Below are 13,453 nucleotides of genomic sequence, written 5' to 3'. Positions count from 1 at the left end.
TTGGTTCAGTCCCAAGAGATGCATGATGATATTTGCATCTGTGTATCCAAAGGATGTTTCTCTATGAACTCAACTCTCTTGAGGCCAGAAAACTTGACTTTACGGCACCTGATCCAAACCTTTGAATGCAAAGATTCACTGGTGTTCTGGGTAGCACCCTTCAAACATCTTTTGAGGAGACTTGGGTTGCTAAGATCTTTGTAGACCTCGTGAGTCATGCTATGATGCAATATCGTGAGGCATTTAAATGTCTTAATCTTAAAAGGGATGCTGTTCTTTAAAATCTAGGAAAATTAACTTAATTCACTGTATACCTGATATTTCATGGTATCCCCGACATGTTGAGCGAGATGGAAAAACATATTTTGTGGGTTTAAAAAATATTCGTTAAAAAATCTACCCCAGGTGCTCCCCTTAATCCATTTAAATAATCACCTTAAAATGCTGAAATGGGTCGAGGGAATCATCATACCGGCCACCATGGCAGCTATCAAATCCATCTGGCCTGGTTTCACCCCATTCGTGCCCGCCTCTTCATTGTTCACCTCCCAAGGAGACTATGACCAATAGCCTCCTTGTCACCTTCTCTCCCTCATGGTCGCAGCGTGTCACGAAACACACGATAAATTAATCCATACCAGGAAAGGGTTTTACCAGTGCCGGGGATCGAACCCGCGACCAGCCAGATGGGAAAGCCGTCACGCGCCAGTCGACCAAAGAGGTACCTCCCCTCGTAGGTTTATGGGAGGCTCTCTACATCAGGCGGGTCAGACACTACAGAATTAATCTCTTTATCTTTCCCTGTCTATTTATCTATCAATTCTCCATGTGTCTTTTTATACCTCTGTGTTTTAAACCGCTACATTATGTCTGATTGGCAACGCTGCGTCACTCCCTCGCCGGCCGCCAGCTGATAGAGTGCGTTGTGTACTGAAAGCAAGAGCCGAGGGTCGTGAGGGTTGTCAGGAGTCTCTCAGTCCATCAGTAGTACCTCAAGACTCTAGAATCCATGGTTAACGTTAGTCCTTGACCCAGCAGTAATATCAGTGCTTGCCATCGATTCTTCACGCCGGGGGTCAGGTGAGTAGCAGGTGTAGGTGTTGTGTGTGGGTGAGTTGGTGCAGGTGTGTTGTGTGTGGGTGAGTTGGTGCAGGTGTGTTGTTGTGTGTGGGTGAGTTGGTGCAGGTGTGTTGTGTGTGGGTGAGTTGGTGCAGGTGTGTTGTGTGTGGGTGAGTTGGTGCAGGTGTGTTTCATATGGCAGGTGTGTTGTGTGAGACAGAGACCATTGATTACTTAGTGGTTGTGCTGAGCCAAGGGAGCTGACCATTCACAAGGGTGCTGCCTCTGTGCTCTCTTCAAGTCCCCATGGATCTCCCTCACATAGACAAGCATGAAGACACTCATGAACAGAATCATAATCAATCTTAACATTCCTCATATATACCTACACTGCATGAACAGTCAACTTATGACACTCACAGCCAAAAATACCAAACATAACAATACTAAAAGCTGTTGGTTGGCACTCAGACTACAGATGATATTATTATAGAAGTACACCCATCTTACTGCAAAGGACACCTTTGTGTTATATGAAGGACTTTGTTCACATACAATACAGTGCACTGCCATATTACTTTGTCATGGTGAATTGCTCATTCATGAGAGATTAATTTCTTACAATATGGTCCTGGGGAATATACTGAGGGATTTATTTCCATTAATGGGTTTGGGCAGCGGGGCACAAGTTAGGTTAGGTCAAATTCACAGTGTACCATTGGTTGTTATCACTGACAGTTGGCAGGTTTACTTTTTGAGTTTTACCTTACATACACTTTTGGAAGAGGACGCAAGATGTGGCAGCATTGTGACGAGTTGATTAGGACCAAAGTATTATTCCAGAATGACACCCAACTCACGCTGGTGGTTGACACTATTGTTTTCTGATATATTGTAATGTATTATGGTAGATGTCACTGGTAGCAGTTTGTCACAAATTACTCATTTTTGATAACTGAATGACTACAGATACAGTGATAGGTTACCATTTTATTGCAGGCAATTTGTTTTTTGCATAGCAACAAGTTACAGTTTTGCAGCTATAGTTTTAATTTAGTAGCAGTAGGTTATTATTTTATGGCAATAGGTTACCACATAGCCACATTAGGTTACCACAGAGCAGTGATATTTTTTTTCCTGTTAAGTTCATGTGGGGTTCTACTAGTTTAAGATGTGGAATGCAGAGTGCAGGTTCTGTGAATACCAAGGGGGGTTCAGATATTTGGTAGAATTGATTGATATTTGCAGTAACTACTGCTAGAAACAGTGACATGTCTTGAGATATCTTCCCTGCTACCTCTCAGCATGGAGGTCACACTAAAAACTGTCCTCAGAATGCTGGGTTAGCAACTAACTTTAAGTAAGTTTTACAACAGTTGGCATATTTGATGTGGTGAGACTGAGGAAAAACCTGAGGGATAAAAAAACCAAGGATGGAGGAAAAGGGAGGTTTAAAGGTAACCACAGTAAAAAAAAAAAGTGAGAATTGCAGGTCCTGAAATCTTTGATAGAATTGTTATTCCCCAAGAACCAGAGAAAACCAAGGATTCATCCATTTATTATGGTGTAAAGAAATAACCTTCACAAGGGCAGCCTCCCTTCTATTATTTTCTCTTTCATGATTCAATTTTTTTCAAGAGGGGAATGTCAAAACACCTCAGGAACAAATTTTTTTTTTTCTTTTTTTCTTTGGCATGATCCTTTTCTCTCTATAGGGTCAACATATTGCACACTTTGTTTTGTGTGTTAAGCCTTTGCTCTGTCTTCTTTACTGTAAAAGAAGTACAAATGTTATGTTGCTACACCCACAGTTGCTGCGGCAAGAAACATGCGGTTACTTGGATCTGCCTTGTCGGCATCAAGGAAGCTGAAGTCATCTTTGGGTTCAGCTTCAGCCCGTACCTCAGTGAATGACTTCCACATATCTGCTTCAGAGCCGGAAACACAGTTTCATGAGGTGCGGAACTCTTTCTCTTAATTGAATGGAGTGAATGTAGAAAAAAAATTTATATGAAAAAATGTTGAATCAAATTAGCAGAAACTTAGCTATGGTACTCACATTGAATAACATATTACAAAATTTTCTAAATTTGATCTAGAAAAAATTGGATGTTAACCTTAAGCCATTTGAATACCTTAGTCATGTCACTTCATGCTTCCCACACAGATCAAGGACAAGGAGTCCGGGAAGACACGCAGGCTAGCTTACCAAAAGCTGTCGGGTCCCCGCACACATGGCCTCATCTACATACCTGGCTTCATGGCTCACAAGGGTGGGGGGAAGGCAGTTGCCCTGCACTCCTTCTGCCAGAAATATGGCTTTCCTTACCTCAGGTGGTGTGAGTAGTGAGTGCATGAATCTTAGGCACTTTTGCTATCACTGCGCAGGATACAGGAAAACGAAATTAAACAATCCATAGGAAAATTATTTTGAAACCTGTATCATAGTAACACCTTGTTTTAGTCAAGATATTAAGAGCAAAACACTTTCAAGAGTGGTACATTCCAGATATGATTCTTCTATCGTAAATTACTAACATATTTTTCATTCGTTATCATGAATAAAACACATACAGTGATATCAACTTTAGTTTTGCTGTGAAGTTTTGAACAACACACCTTCTTTTCCATCTACTTTTTCCTCTAATGATGGTACATTCCAGATACGACCCCTCAGGCTTGGGCGAGTCAGAGGGAGTATCTCTGACGGACACCAAGTTTTCATTGTGGCTTGAGGATGCCAAGGAAATGCTTCTCAAGGTGACAGACAGTCCACAAATTGTGATTTGTTCCTCAATGGGATGCTGGGTGAGTACTGTGTTGTGTTGTTGTGTGTTTTATGTTATACAAGAGACCAACGTTTAAAAATAATTGAGAAAAGACCTGCAATATGCTGCTACTATTAAGACAGACTAACGAAGATGTCTCAAAGGAAAAATCCACTAAGAGGAAGAAAGTTTTTTAAATAGGGATAGTTGTTAAGTTGAAGGGGAAACCTAAGCTATTCTATATGCATGTTAATGGTAAATTGAAACACAAAGGGATCAACAAACTGAAAGTGGAGGGAAGGGTCTATGAAGATGCAGTAATACAAGCTGAAATATTGAGCAAAAGATTCCATTAGAGAAACTCAGTGCTGGACATAAAAGATGCAGTGCAGGAAGTTCACTAACTACTTGAGGCTCAAGATGTAAGAAAGGTCCCAGGGCTGATGGTAAATTCAATTGTATACAAAAGAATGTAGAGATCAACTGTAAATGAGATTCACAGTATAACAATGTTCTCACTGAAAGAAGGGAAGGTGCCACAGGAGTGGAAGAGGGCCAGTGTGGGGCCAACACACAAAGTAGAGAATAAGGAAGAATCACTGAACTGCAGACCAGTGTTCTTGATGACTCTAGTCGCTGAACTGTACGAGAGAATATTGAAAGACATTTAGATATCTGGAAGAGATGAATATTTTAACTGAAAGGTGATATTGATTCAGACATGGAAATTTGTTTCATTAATTTGTTAGGTTTTTATTCATTGGCAATTGGCATGTTACAAGAGAGTTGTGTAAAGTGTGTTCTAGGTCTGGAGAAGTCTCCATAAGGTACCATACAAACAATTTATGAGGAAGTTGGAGCATACAGAAGGACTGATAAGGAATCTTTTGGAATAGACGAGAAACTTCTTATATTCAGTCCATATTAGCTGTTTCTCAGCCACTCATAACTTCAAGTTAGCCGACGCGGATGACTTAAAACAGGAAACTAAGTTTGACCGATTGTGATAGGACCCCATGAACATAGTATTTTTCTTTTATGTATATAATAACTAGGTAAATACACACATGCACATTAAAAATTAACATCCATTTCTGCATTTCAGCTGACCTCATACTTGGTTCAGATGCATCCCGAGAAGGTTGCCGGCATCCTCATGTTAGCGCCGGCAGTCAACTTTCATGTCCGCTACGAGAAGGTGTTGCGATCACAGCTGCCGCCCAAGCTGCTGAAGAAGTATGAGGAGGGTGGCACAGTGCCCCTCTTTGCACCAGACTATGGGGAATTCCCTCTTTCCAAGGGTGTTTTTGATGAAATGAAAAAGTTTGCCTTAAACATGGAACATAATACTGTGCCTGTCAGTGTTCCAGTGAGAATCATTCATGGCGTGAAGGTTGGTATTTACACTATTCAATCTGTTAAGTGGATAGTAAAATTTTTTTTTCTGAAATGAAAATGCTGAGACCTGGTATGATGGGAAAAAGTTGGATAAGTTCAGATTTGAGGAGATACACAGAACTTTACTAACAAATAGGATAGTAGATCAGTAGAAGAAAGTTTGCATATCTATATTCAAATGTTGTGCTCTAGTGTTTTTTTACACTAAAGGGAACAGCTCAAGGGCAAAAAAAGAAAGAAAATAATGAGAAAAAAGCCCACAAATCACTGCTCTATAAAGAGTTAAGAGGAGTGGCCAAAAGAGAGATCAATTTTGGGAGGAGAGTCATCTTGACACTCTCCTCTTGAAAGAGTTCAAGTCTTAGGCAGGAGGAAATACAGATGAAGGAAGATTGTTCCAGAGTTTACCAGCATGAGGGATGAAAGCATTAAGATTCTGCTTAACTCTTGCATAAGGGATTTGGACAGTATATGGATGAGCTTGAGTAGAAAGATGTGTGCAGCAGGGATGCGGGAGGGGGGGAGGCATGCAGTTAGCAAGTTTAGAAGAGCAGTCAGCATGAAAATATCGATAGAAGATAGAGGGGCAACACGGCTGCAGAATTTAAGAGGTAGGAGTATGTCAGTAAGAGGAGAGGAGTTGATGAGATGAAGAGCCTTAGACTCTACCCAGTCCAAAAGCGCTGTGTGTGTGGAACCCCCCACACGTGAGTTGCATACTCCATACGAGGATGGACAAAGCCCTTGTATATGGATAGTAACTGTGCGGGGGAGAAGAACTGGCAGAGATGATACAGAACGCTCAACCTTGAGGAAACTGATTTAGTGAGAGAAGAGATGTGAAGTTTCCAGCTAAGATTTTGAGTTAACAATAGAGCAAGGATCTTTAGTGTAGAAGAAGGTGACAGCTGGGTGTTGTCGAAGAATAGGGGATAGGTGTTTGGAAGATTGTGTCGAGTTGATAGTGGAGAAATTGAGATTTTAAGGCATTAAAGGACACCAGGTTCCTTCTGCCCCAATTGGAAATGATAGTAAGGTTCGAGGTTAAGCGTTCTGCAGCCTCCAGTCTGGAGTCTTGTAATTCCTGTTGGGAGGGTCTTCTGTTGAAAGATGTTGAATAATGCAAAGAAGAGTCATCGGCATACAAGTGGATAGGACAGTTTTTTGTGGAAAGATCATTAATGAATATCAGAAAGAGAGTGGGAGACAGAACAGAGCCCTACAGGACACTACTGTTAATAGATTTAGTGGAAGAACAGTGACCGTCTACCACAGCAGAGATAGAACGACCTGAAAGGAAACTGGAGATAAAGGTACAGTGAGAGGGATGGAATCCGTAGGAGGGTGGTTTAGAAAGCAGAGTTGTGCCAGACTCTAAATAAAGCTTTCAGTATGTCTAGCACAACTGAGAAAGATTCACCGAAACGGCTAAGAGAGTCAGGAAAGCAAGAATATCGCAAGTAGAACACCCCATGCAGAACCCATTCTGGCAATCAGATAGGTCAGAAGTGGATAGATGCTTATGAATCTTCTAGTTAAAGATTGATTCAAAAGCTTTAGAAAGACAGGAAAGTAACGAAATAAGACAGTAGTTTGAGGGATTGGAACAATCACCCTTCTTAGGCACAGGCTGTATATAGGCATACTTCCAGCAAGAAGGAAAGATATATGTTGACAGGCAGACGAAAGAGTTTGACCAGGCAGGGTGTTAGCACGGAAGCAGTTTTCAAGGACAACAGGAGGTACTCCATCAGGCCTGTGAGCCTTCTGAGGATTGAGGCCAGAGAGGGCATAGAAAATGTCATTCATAAGAATCTTAATAGCAGACAGTGGAGTCAGAGGGGGGATGAGTAGGAGGAATATGCCCAGAATTGTCCAGTTACCTAGATTTATTTACTGATATTTTCCACCCTCTCTTCTTTAGGACAAGGACGTGGACTACACAGAGTCGCTGCCGCTGCTGAACACCCTTGGGACAGAGGATGTGCAGCTGACTTACCTCAAGCATGCCGGCCACACCCTCACTGATGAGGAGAGCCTCGAGGTGATCTACGATGCCATCCTCAGACTGGCCTCTGAGGTGGGCAAGAAGGCAAGGCTGTGAGGGAGAGGAGGTGACGGGGGTGCTGTGGATCTAGCTTTGAAGGGATGTAAAAATTAGTCAAAGAGGGAAGTGGAGGTAGCTTGGATCAGTTTGGTCTGTGTGTTTATCTTTGTATAAAATAGATAACTAATACTCATAATTTGTCAAACTCTTTAACTCATTTAAATAACCAGCTTGAAATATTGAAATAGGGTAAGGGAATTCTCAAAGGGGATGTTGATAAAATGCATGTACGGATGAGGAGGGCAGATGTTAATAAAATACATAGTTTTTAGGAGAGGTCATGTGTAGGCAGACTGGTTTCTTGTCTCCTTATATCAGCATCAAGGCACCTTATTAACCTAATCTGACACTCCATTTGATCACTCCTAGTGATACTTTTCTCTCTGCAAAAGTAGAGCTCAGTGGTTCTCCAATCTCATCTTCACTCTGTCATATTCACTGGCTGAGAATTTGTCTCCTTCCCATATATTATTGGTGCTTATTCTTTAGTGTTGGCTTCAGGCAGCTGCTAGTTTAGGAAGTAAGTATACCAGCAAAGAATTTATTACATTGTGTATACAACAGAAACAAAAAAATCAGGTTGTGATCACCATCATAATCTGGGATTCCATTTTTCAGAGGCAGGATAGAAAGCAAAAAAGTCATGTGGCCATTCTGACTATTGTTTTAGACTAAGAGAGGGGGAGGGGCTCCCAGTCCCCTGTATAGTGGCAGCTCCGTCCCTTTTCGATACCTCTTATGACAATGTGCAATATATATTGAGATTTACTATTTAATTTCTCTAGATTTTAAATAAGGCCATCTTGGGTGTGTTGTTGTGTGATCATTGGTTGTCAGAGGAAGTTGATTTTACTTCTTACCTTTCCTTTGCCTTCTGTACATTTATTAAAAGTTGCAATGGGAAGATCTTAGCATTTTAGTAGAGCGTTTCATCTTGCAAGACAAAAGCGCAACATAACATTTAAGTCTTTCATTACGTTTGTGACCAGAGACCTAAGTGTTCTTTTTATTTAGGTATTTATGTATCTTTTGGTACTAAAGACCAAAACAATTTATCTGTATTTGGGTGTGTTAAACTCGTTCATTATTTCTTCAGGCTTTTATCTGTGGGTTTCAGCAGCAACGGTGTAGTAGTTTGGGTTCAGCTAAGGTGGCTGGCAGGATAGAGGGATGCTGTTCAGAGTTGAGTCACAAGAGTGAACTTGATTTGGAAGGGATTGAATATGTTTGCCAATTTGTACACACCTTTCCAAATATGTCGAGGCCAGTCTGGCGTAGGCTCCCACGGGTCCTTTCCTCCCCTCTGCTCTGCCACACAGTCCCAACACCTATCTCTTCCTCTCATATGTAAGTTATAGGTAACATATGAGAGGAAAAAATAGGTGTTGGGACTGTGTGGCAGAGCAGAGGGGAGAAATGGATCTGCAGGAGCCAACGCCAAAACGGACTCGACAATTTGGTTTCACTATAGTACTCCTAAAGGGGAAAACTTTTCTGGAAAATGAAAGGGAGGCCTCCAAAGGATGTGGTCAAAATAATACTCATAATCATTCTTTATTTTGACAAAAAGTACATTTTTATGCCTTGGGACCAGTTTTCGAAACTGCCGTTTCCCAGATAGGAGCACTAAAGGGAGACTTTTCAGATTCTGTTAATAAGGGACAGCACTGTGCCCGTCTGTTCCTTTGACTGAAGCAGAAAGAACACTTCTCCTTTGCTTCTCTGTAATAACTATTAGGTAGAGTACCATGATATTTCATTGAAACAATTTTTAATGAGAATATTGCAGAGAAGAAAGTGTCACTCCTTGTATTTCTTGCAAAAGGAAGCCCTTGTAAGGAAAGCTGGCAGCTGGTGTTTCTTTTTGCTGTGCCTTTATCAAACTGATGAAAATCAGCCTTGCAGTGATTAATTTTAATGCATTAATTAAGTACATGTTTTGACTCGTCTTCCATTTCGACAAAAATATATTTGGAATAAATGTTTACGTGCATTCTAGACACTGTCCGTCAGGTGATATCAGCCGAGGAGAGTAACTTGTTTGAAACACCGGCAGCATGGCATTTATGTGGTTATTGCAAACTGCCTTCACACTGAAGTCAGCAGCTTGGCTGAAGAAAAAGCTGCAGGCTCAGTAGCACAGAGTTCTCTCCCAGGCAGTGTTCAGATGAGGTAGTAAACATCATCCACTGCTCTCGCCTGACAGACGACCCCATATTTAATGTTGGTGTGTAATATCCCAAACACCATCTGTGCAGAGAGAGCAGCTGATGATGTTAATGCTCATTTAGAATACTGCCTGGGAGGGAACTCCATGCTATCAAGCTTGCAGCTTTTTCTTCACCCAAGATACTTTCTAGTAGGAAGCCATTTTGCAATAACCACATAATTGCCTTGCTGCCAGTGTTCCAAACAAATAAACATCAGCTGATCTTATGTGACAGACGCTGTCAACATTTATTCCAAATACATTTTTGCCAAAAACGAAATTGCCAGTTGAAGCAGATCACATATAAAGTAGGAACCTGATTTTACTCACTTGGGCATATAATGGAGTTGTGGTCTAGGCTTGGTAATTAGAACAGAGGGGTCATATTAGAAAAAAATATTATTCACAAGCACAGTTCTATACAGTAGAACATTCCAACAGAGCACAAGACCATTCCAACAAAATGCAGCAGCATAAAAAAAAAAATAAAAAAAATCTTAGTGGGGAGAGTCTCCTGAACTCTTACACTTGCCCTGTTTGATAACCAACAGAACAGCCAGTCACTGGACAGGTCTGTGTCCCAGTCTATGGTGCCCCTCCCTCACCTGTTCTGCTCTCTGCCAAGCCCACAGGAGCTAGGGAATGCTCATCAACTCTTGCACACCAGTTCAATCAGTACTCATAACAGGAACTAAATTGACGGGTGTGCACAACTGATGAACATACCCTGCAGACAGGCAGTGAGGGAGGTGCAGCCTCATAGTTCTTTTGTGGTGGTCCACCCGGGCACCTCTTGTTGCAGGTGAAGCTGCCTAATCTTCCATCAGCCAAACAATCCTGCAAGAGAATTAAAGTAATTACAAGTACTATTCAGGATATGTTTTCCAGTGCACAAACAAAATTCCAATTAGTATTCATTCCAGGAAAATAACTATAGTTCATTCATTTAAGTTGGATCCCCCAGCATTGGCTCAACCTCTGGCGAGTAGGTAAGGACACTGCTGATTGGCTGGTGCCTGACATCTTCGTTACTCAACACACTCAAAGGTTCATTATTATTCATATTTACTCAGCTCGGCAAAAGGCAAATCTTTTTACATTGTTGTATTAAGAAGTGAGTACAACTATAACAAGATTTTCAGAATTGTTTAGGGTAAAAAAGTAATTAATATTAAAGTGAGTAGATATCAGACACACCACCGGCCAACACCCAAATCAGCAGCATCCTTACCTACTCAGCTAGGAGTTAGGAATCCAGCCAGGTGAATGAGCTATACCTGTCTAAACCCCTGATGCTCTGTCCCCTCACAGGAACTTCCCCCAATGGAGTGGCCACAGCAGAAGCGTCTCCACTTATTGTTACTGCACTCTCTCAGCACATTGAATTCATTGCCTGACAGCTCATTCCCTCCAGTACTCATCCAAACTCACTGACGTTTCCCCCCGATATGCTCTCCCTCAATCCTGCCATCAAACACTTCACAAAATCAATCCCATTCCTTTCCATCACATATCCAAACCATCTAACAGTAGCAGATATCACCCGCTTCACTATCCAATCCCTTTCCTGCTACATCCATACCAAAATTCACAAACACTTGCATATTACTTTCTTCATTCCATCTTGACACACCACATGCACCTCTTACATATCTCATTCTAACTGTGCATACTTGTGATTGCACCTGTGACTCTTTACCCCAAATCTGGCTCTGATGTGCCTCAAAAGATACCCTGAAGTTCCCTCTCAACACTCACCAGCTGCAGCATACAGCCCTGGGAGAATAAAAGCACATAAAGAGGTGCATGTGTTGTGTCAAGATGGAATGGAGACTGTAATGGGAGGAAGGCAAAAGGTTCAGTACGAGTAACGGAAGGGAGTGAAATGGGTGAAGTGTGGTGATCTGAAATGGTTTGGACTTGTGACGAGAGTAATGGGAGTAAAATTGAGGGGAACAGTATCAGTAACATGGATCAAACATGATATTTTAAAGAGAGTTAGAAGGCAAGGCACTGACTGAGTGTGCTAAGCAGGAGTGCTGGAACAGAGAAAGTTGGAGATGCTTCTGTTGTGGCTAACCCTGTAAGGGAAGATCCAATGCGGGAATAGGGCATCAGAAATAGATAGAACACCTGACTCCCCACCTATACCCCCAAAATTTCCATATTTCCTAACCTGAGCATTCCTTCATTTCCAAAACTTTTCAAACAAAAACTTTAATATTTCCAAAATCTCACCATCTCGGTCATTGCTTTTTATCAGATATCATTCACTGGAACATACGCACACCCCAATGCATACTTCATGATACAGTACCTGTCTTATCAGCTGATACTCATCTTATTAGTTGTCCACAGTAGCTTCAATCCATACCGCTTATGCCCTGGAAACAAAATAGCATTAAAGTAACATGACATGCCTTCAGTTCTATACCTTTTCAGAATTTCATGGTGGCATTTTTCCTAATAAGAGTAGTAACTGGAGTTGCACACACAAACTAGTGAACTTATCCTACCAGATTACAAGTCAAAATGGCAGTCAGCACATTAGGCTGAAGGCATTTGAATATCTACTACAAGTGATGATGTTCTCGTATATTTTTCTACCCAGGGAAAAAAAACAAGTGGGCTCATGAAAGGGGTGCGAGTATAGAGTAAGATTAAGGAGCTGCCTTAGCATCATGTAGACTCATGTTCTTATGTTCTAATCCTACTCTTAGTCCTACAGTTTTGTCATGAGGGAGATCCAAGTGATAAATGAATAAAAATATGCCACACTCAAGTAGTTTTCTTTATCGTACGTGGAGGCAAGTGTGGTGGTGGGGCAAGAGAACAACAATCTTTGCACTGCTCATCTTTAGCTCTGTCCTGTTCCTTCCCAAACTCCCTCAGAGGTGGTCGCCATAACACAGCCTCCTAAATTATGCTCGTTCAGACTCCCTCTTGCAGCATCAGTACTCCTGTAAGGCACACTACCTGTCAATGATTCTCTACCTATCAGCACCTTACTTTCCTGCCTCACATGTATTTCTCAATCCTATCAACCTACCTAACCTGCGGTCTCCCAACTACCCCCTGCCTCTCCTCTTTAGTTGAATAGTTCCATCTGTCTATCTATCTATTATCTGTCTATATCTCTGACGCCTTATCACCTCACGTGGTCTTCCCTAAAGGGTTGGCCACAGTTAAAGCGTCTTGACTTTCCCTGTCCCAGCACTCCCTCTCAGCAGCCTCAATCCCTTGTCATATGAAGAAGGAAGGAGAAAATAGGTCAGATGATGGTGAGAAGGGTATTATGTAAGGAGGGAGGACTTGTAAGGTGAAGAGTGAACAGGAGGAAAGGACAGCAGGAAGAGGGAAGAGTACTTACTATGTGTGGAGGAAGGAGGGGGAAATTAAGGATATGAAGAGAAGGAACAGCAGATTTTTGATGAAGGGAAAGAGTAGCAACGTGAGTGAGGGAAGAAGTGTAAAGCAGGGAAGAGAGAGAGAGAGAGAGAGAGAGAGAGTGTGTGCGTGCGTGTCAGCAGAGAAAGAAGAGTAGCTACGTCAGCGGGAGGATGGAAAAATAAGATGGTGAGAAGTAGTAGGAGGAGGAGCGAAGGGGTATGCAAATGAAGAGGAGGGGGAGGAAGGTAAGTAGGTGAAGAGGGAGAGTGCCAATACGAGAGGGGGGGGTGGGTAGAGAAGGTACGCAGATGAGAGTTGCAATGTAAGGAGGTAAAGAGAGGAAATAAGATGAGTGGGAGAGGAGGCAACCAGATAAAGATAGGAGCCGAAGAAAAGGTGGAAGAGGAGTAGAAAGAGTCGAAACTAAGGCACGAATAAAAGAGGAGATGGAGAAACAGGAGGGACGGTATTTCTCTCTCAACATAGCACTAAATATGGACGTGGAAAGCCTACAGCCCCTGC

General features: G+C 41.9%; 1 protein-coding gene across 2 annotated transcripts; it reads left to right on the top strand.

Annotated features, from left to right (window-relative positions):
* The first annotated feature begins 78 nt into the window (after positions 1-78).
* LOC127010383 (palmitoyl-protein thioesterase ABHD10, mitochondrial-like) lies at positions 79-12,319 on the top strand. 2 transcript variants are annotated; one of them, XR_007763126.1, is made up of 7 exons: positions 79-1,080; positions 2,871-3,016; positions 3,227-3,393; positions 3,723-3,867; positions 4,933-5,220; positions 7,150-10,645; positions 10,676-12,319. XR_007763126.1 is itself a non-coding variant. In XM_050884394.1 (6 exons), exons 2-6 carry the CDS (start codon positions 2,888-2,890, stop codon positions 7,327-7,329), a joined length of 909 nt encoding a protein of 302 aa, XP_050740351.1. In that variant the 5' UTR covers positions 79-1,080; positions 2,871-2,887; the 3' UTR covers positions 7,330-12,319. The 2 variants fall into 2 exon arrangements, 1 of the variants encoding a protein (XP_050740351.1); XM_050884394.1 differs by having other exon boundaries at positions 7,150-12,319.
* Positions 12,320-13,453: the final 1,134 nt, after the last annotated feature.

Source organism: Eriocheir sinensis, chromosome 43, assembly GCF_024679095.1.
Source record: "Eriocheir sinensis breed Jianghai 21 chromosome 43, ASM2467909v1, whole genome shotgun sequence".
NCBI classification, from domain to species: domain Eukaryota; kingdom Metazoa; phylum Arthropoda; class Malacostraca; order Decapoda; family Varunidae; genus Eriocheir; species Eriocheir sinensis.
Note: the sequence above shows the minus strand (reverse complement) of the source record. Positions and strands in the feature narration are given on the sequence as shown.

Coding starts and splice junctions, on each gene's coding strand:
- LOC127010383 (XM_050884394.1), top strand. CDS start 2,888: ATGCGGTTACTTGGATCTGCCTTGTCGGCATCAAGGAAGCTGAAGTCA. Junction 3,017..3,226: donor CGGAAACACAGTTTCATGAG/GTGCGGAACTCT, acceptor CTTCCCACACAG/ATCAAGGACAAGGAGTCCGG. Junction 3,394..3,722: donor TATGGCTTTCCTTACCTCAG/GTGGTGTGAGTA, acceptor GGTACATTCCAG/ATACGACCCCTCAGGCTTGG.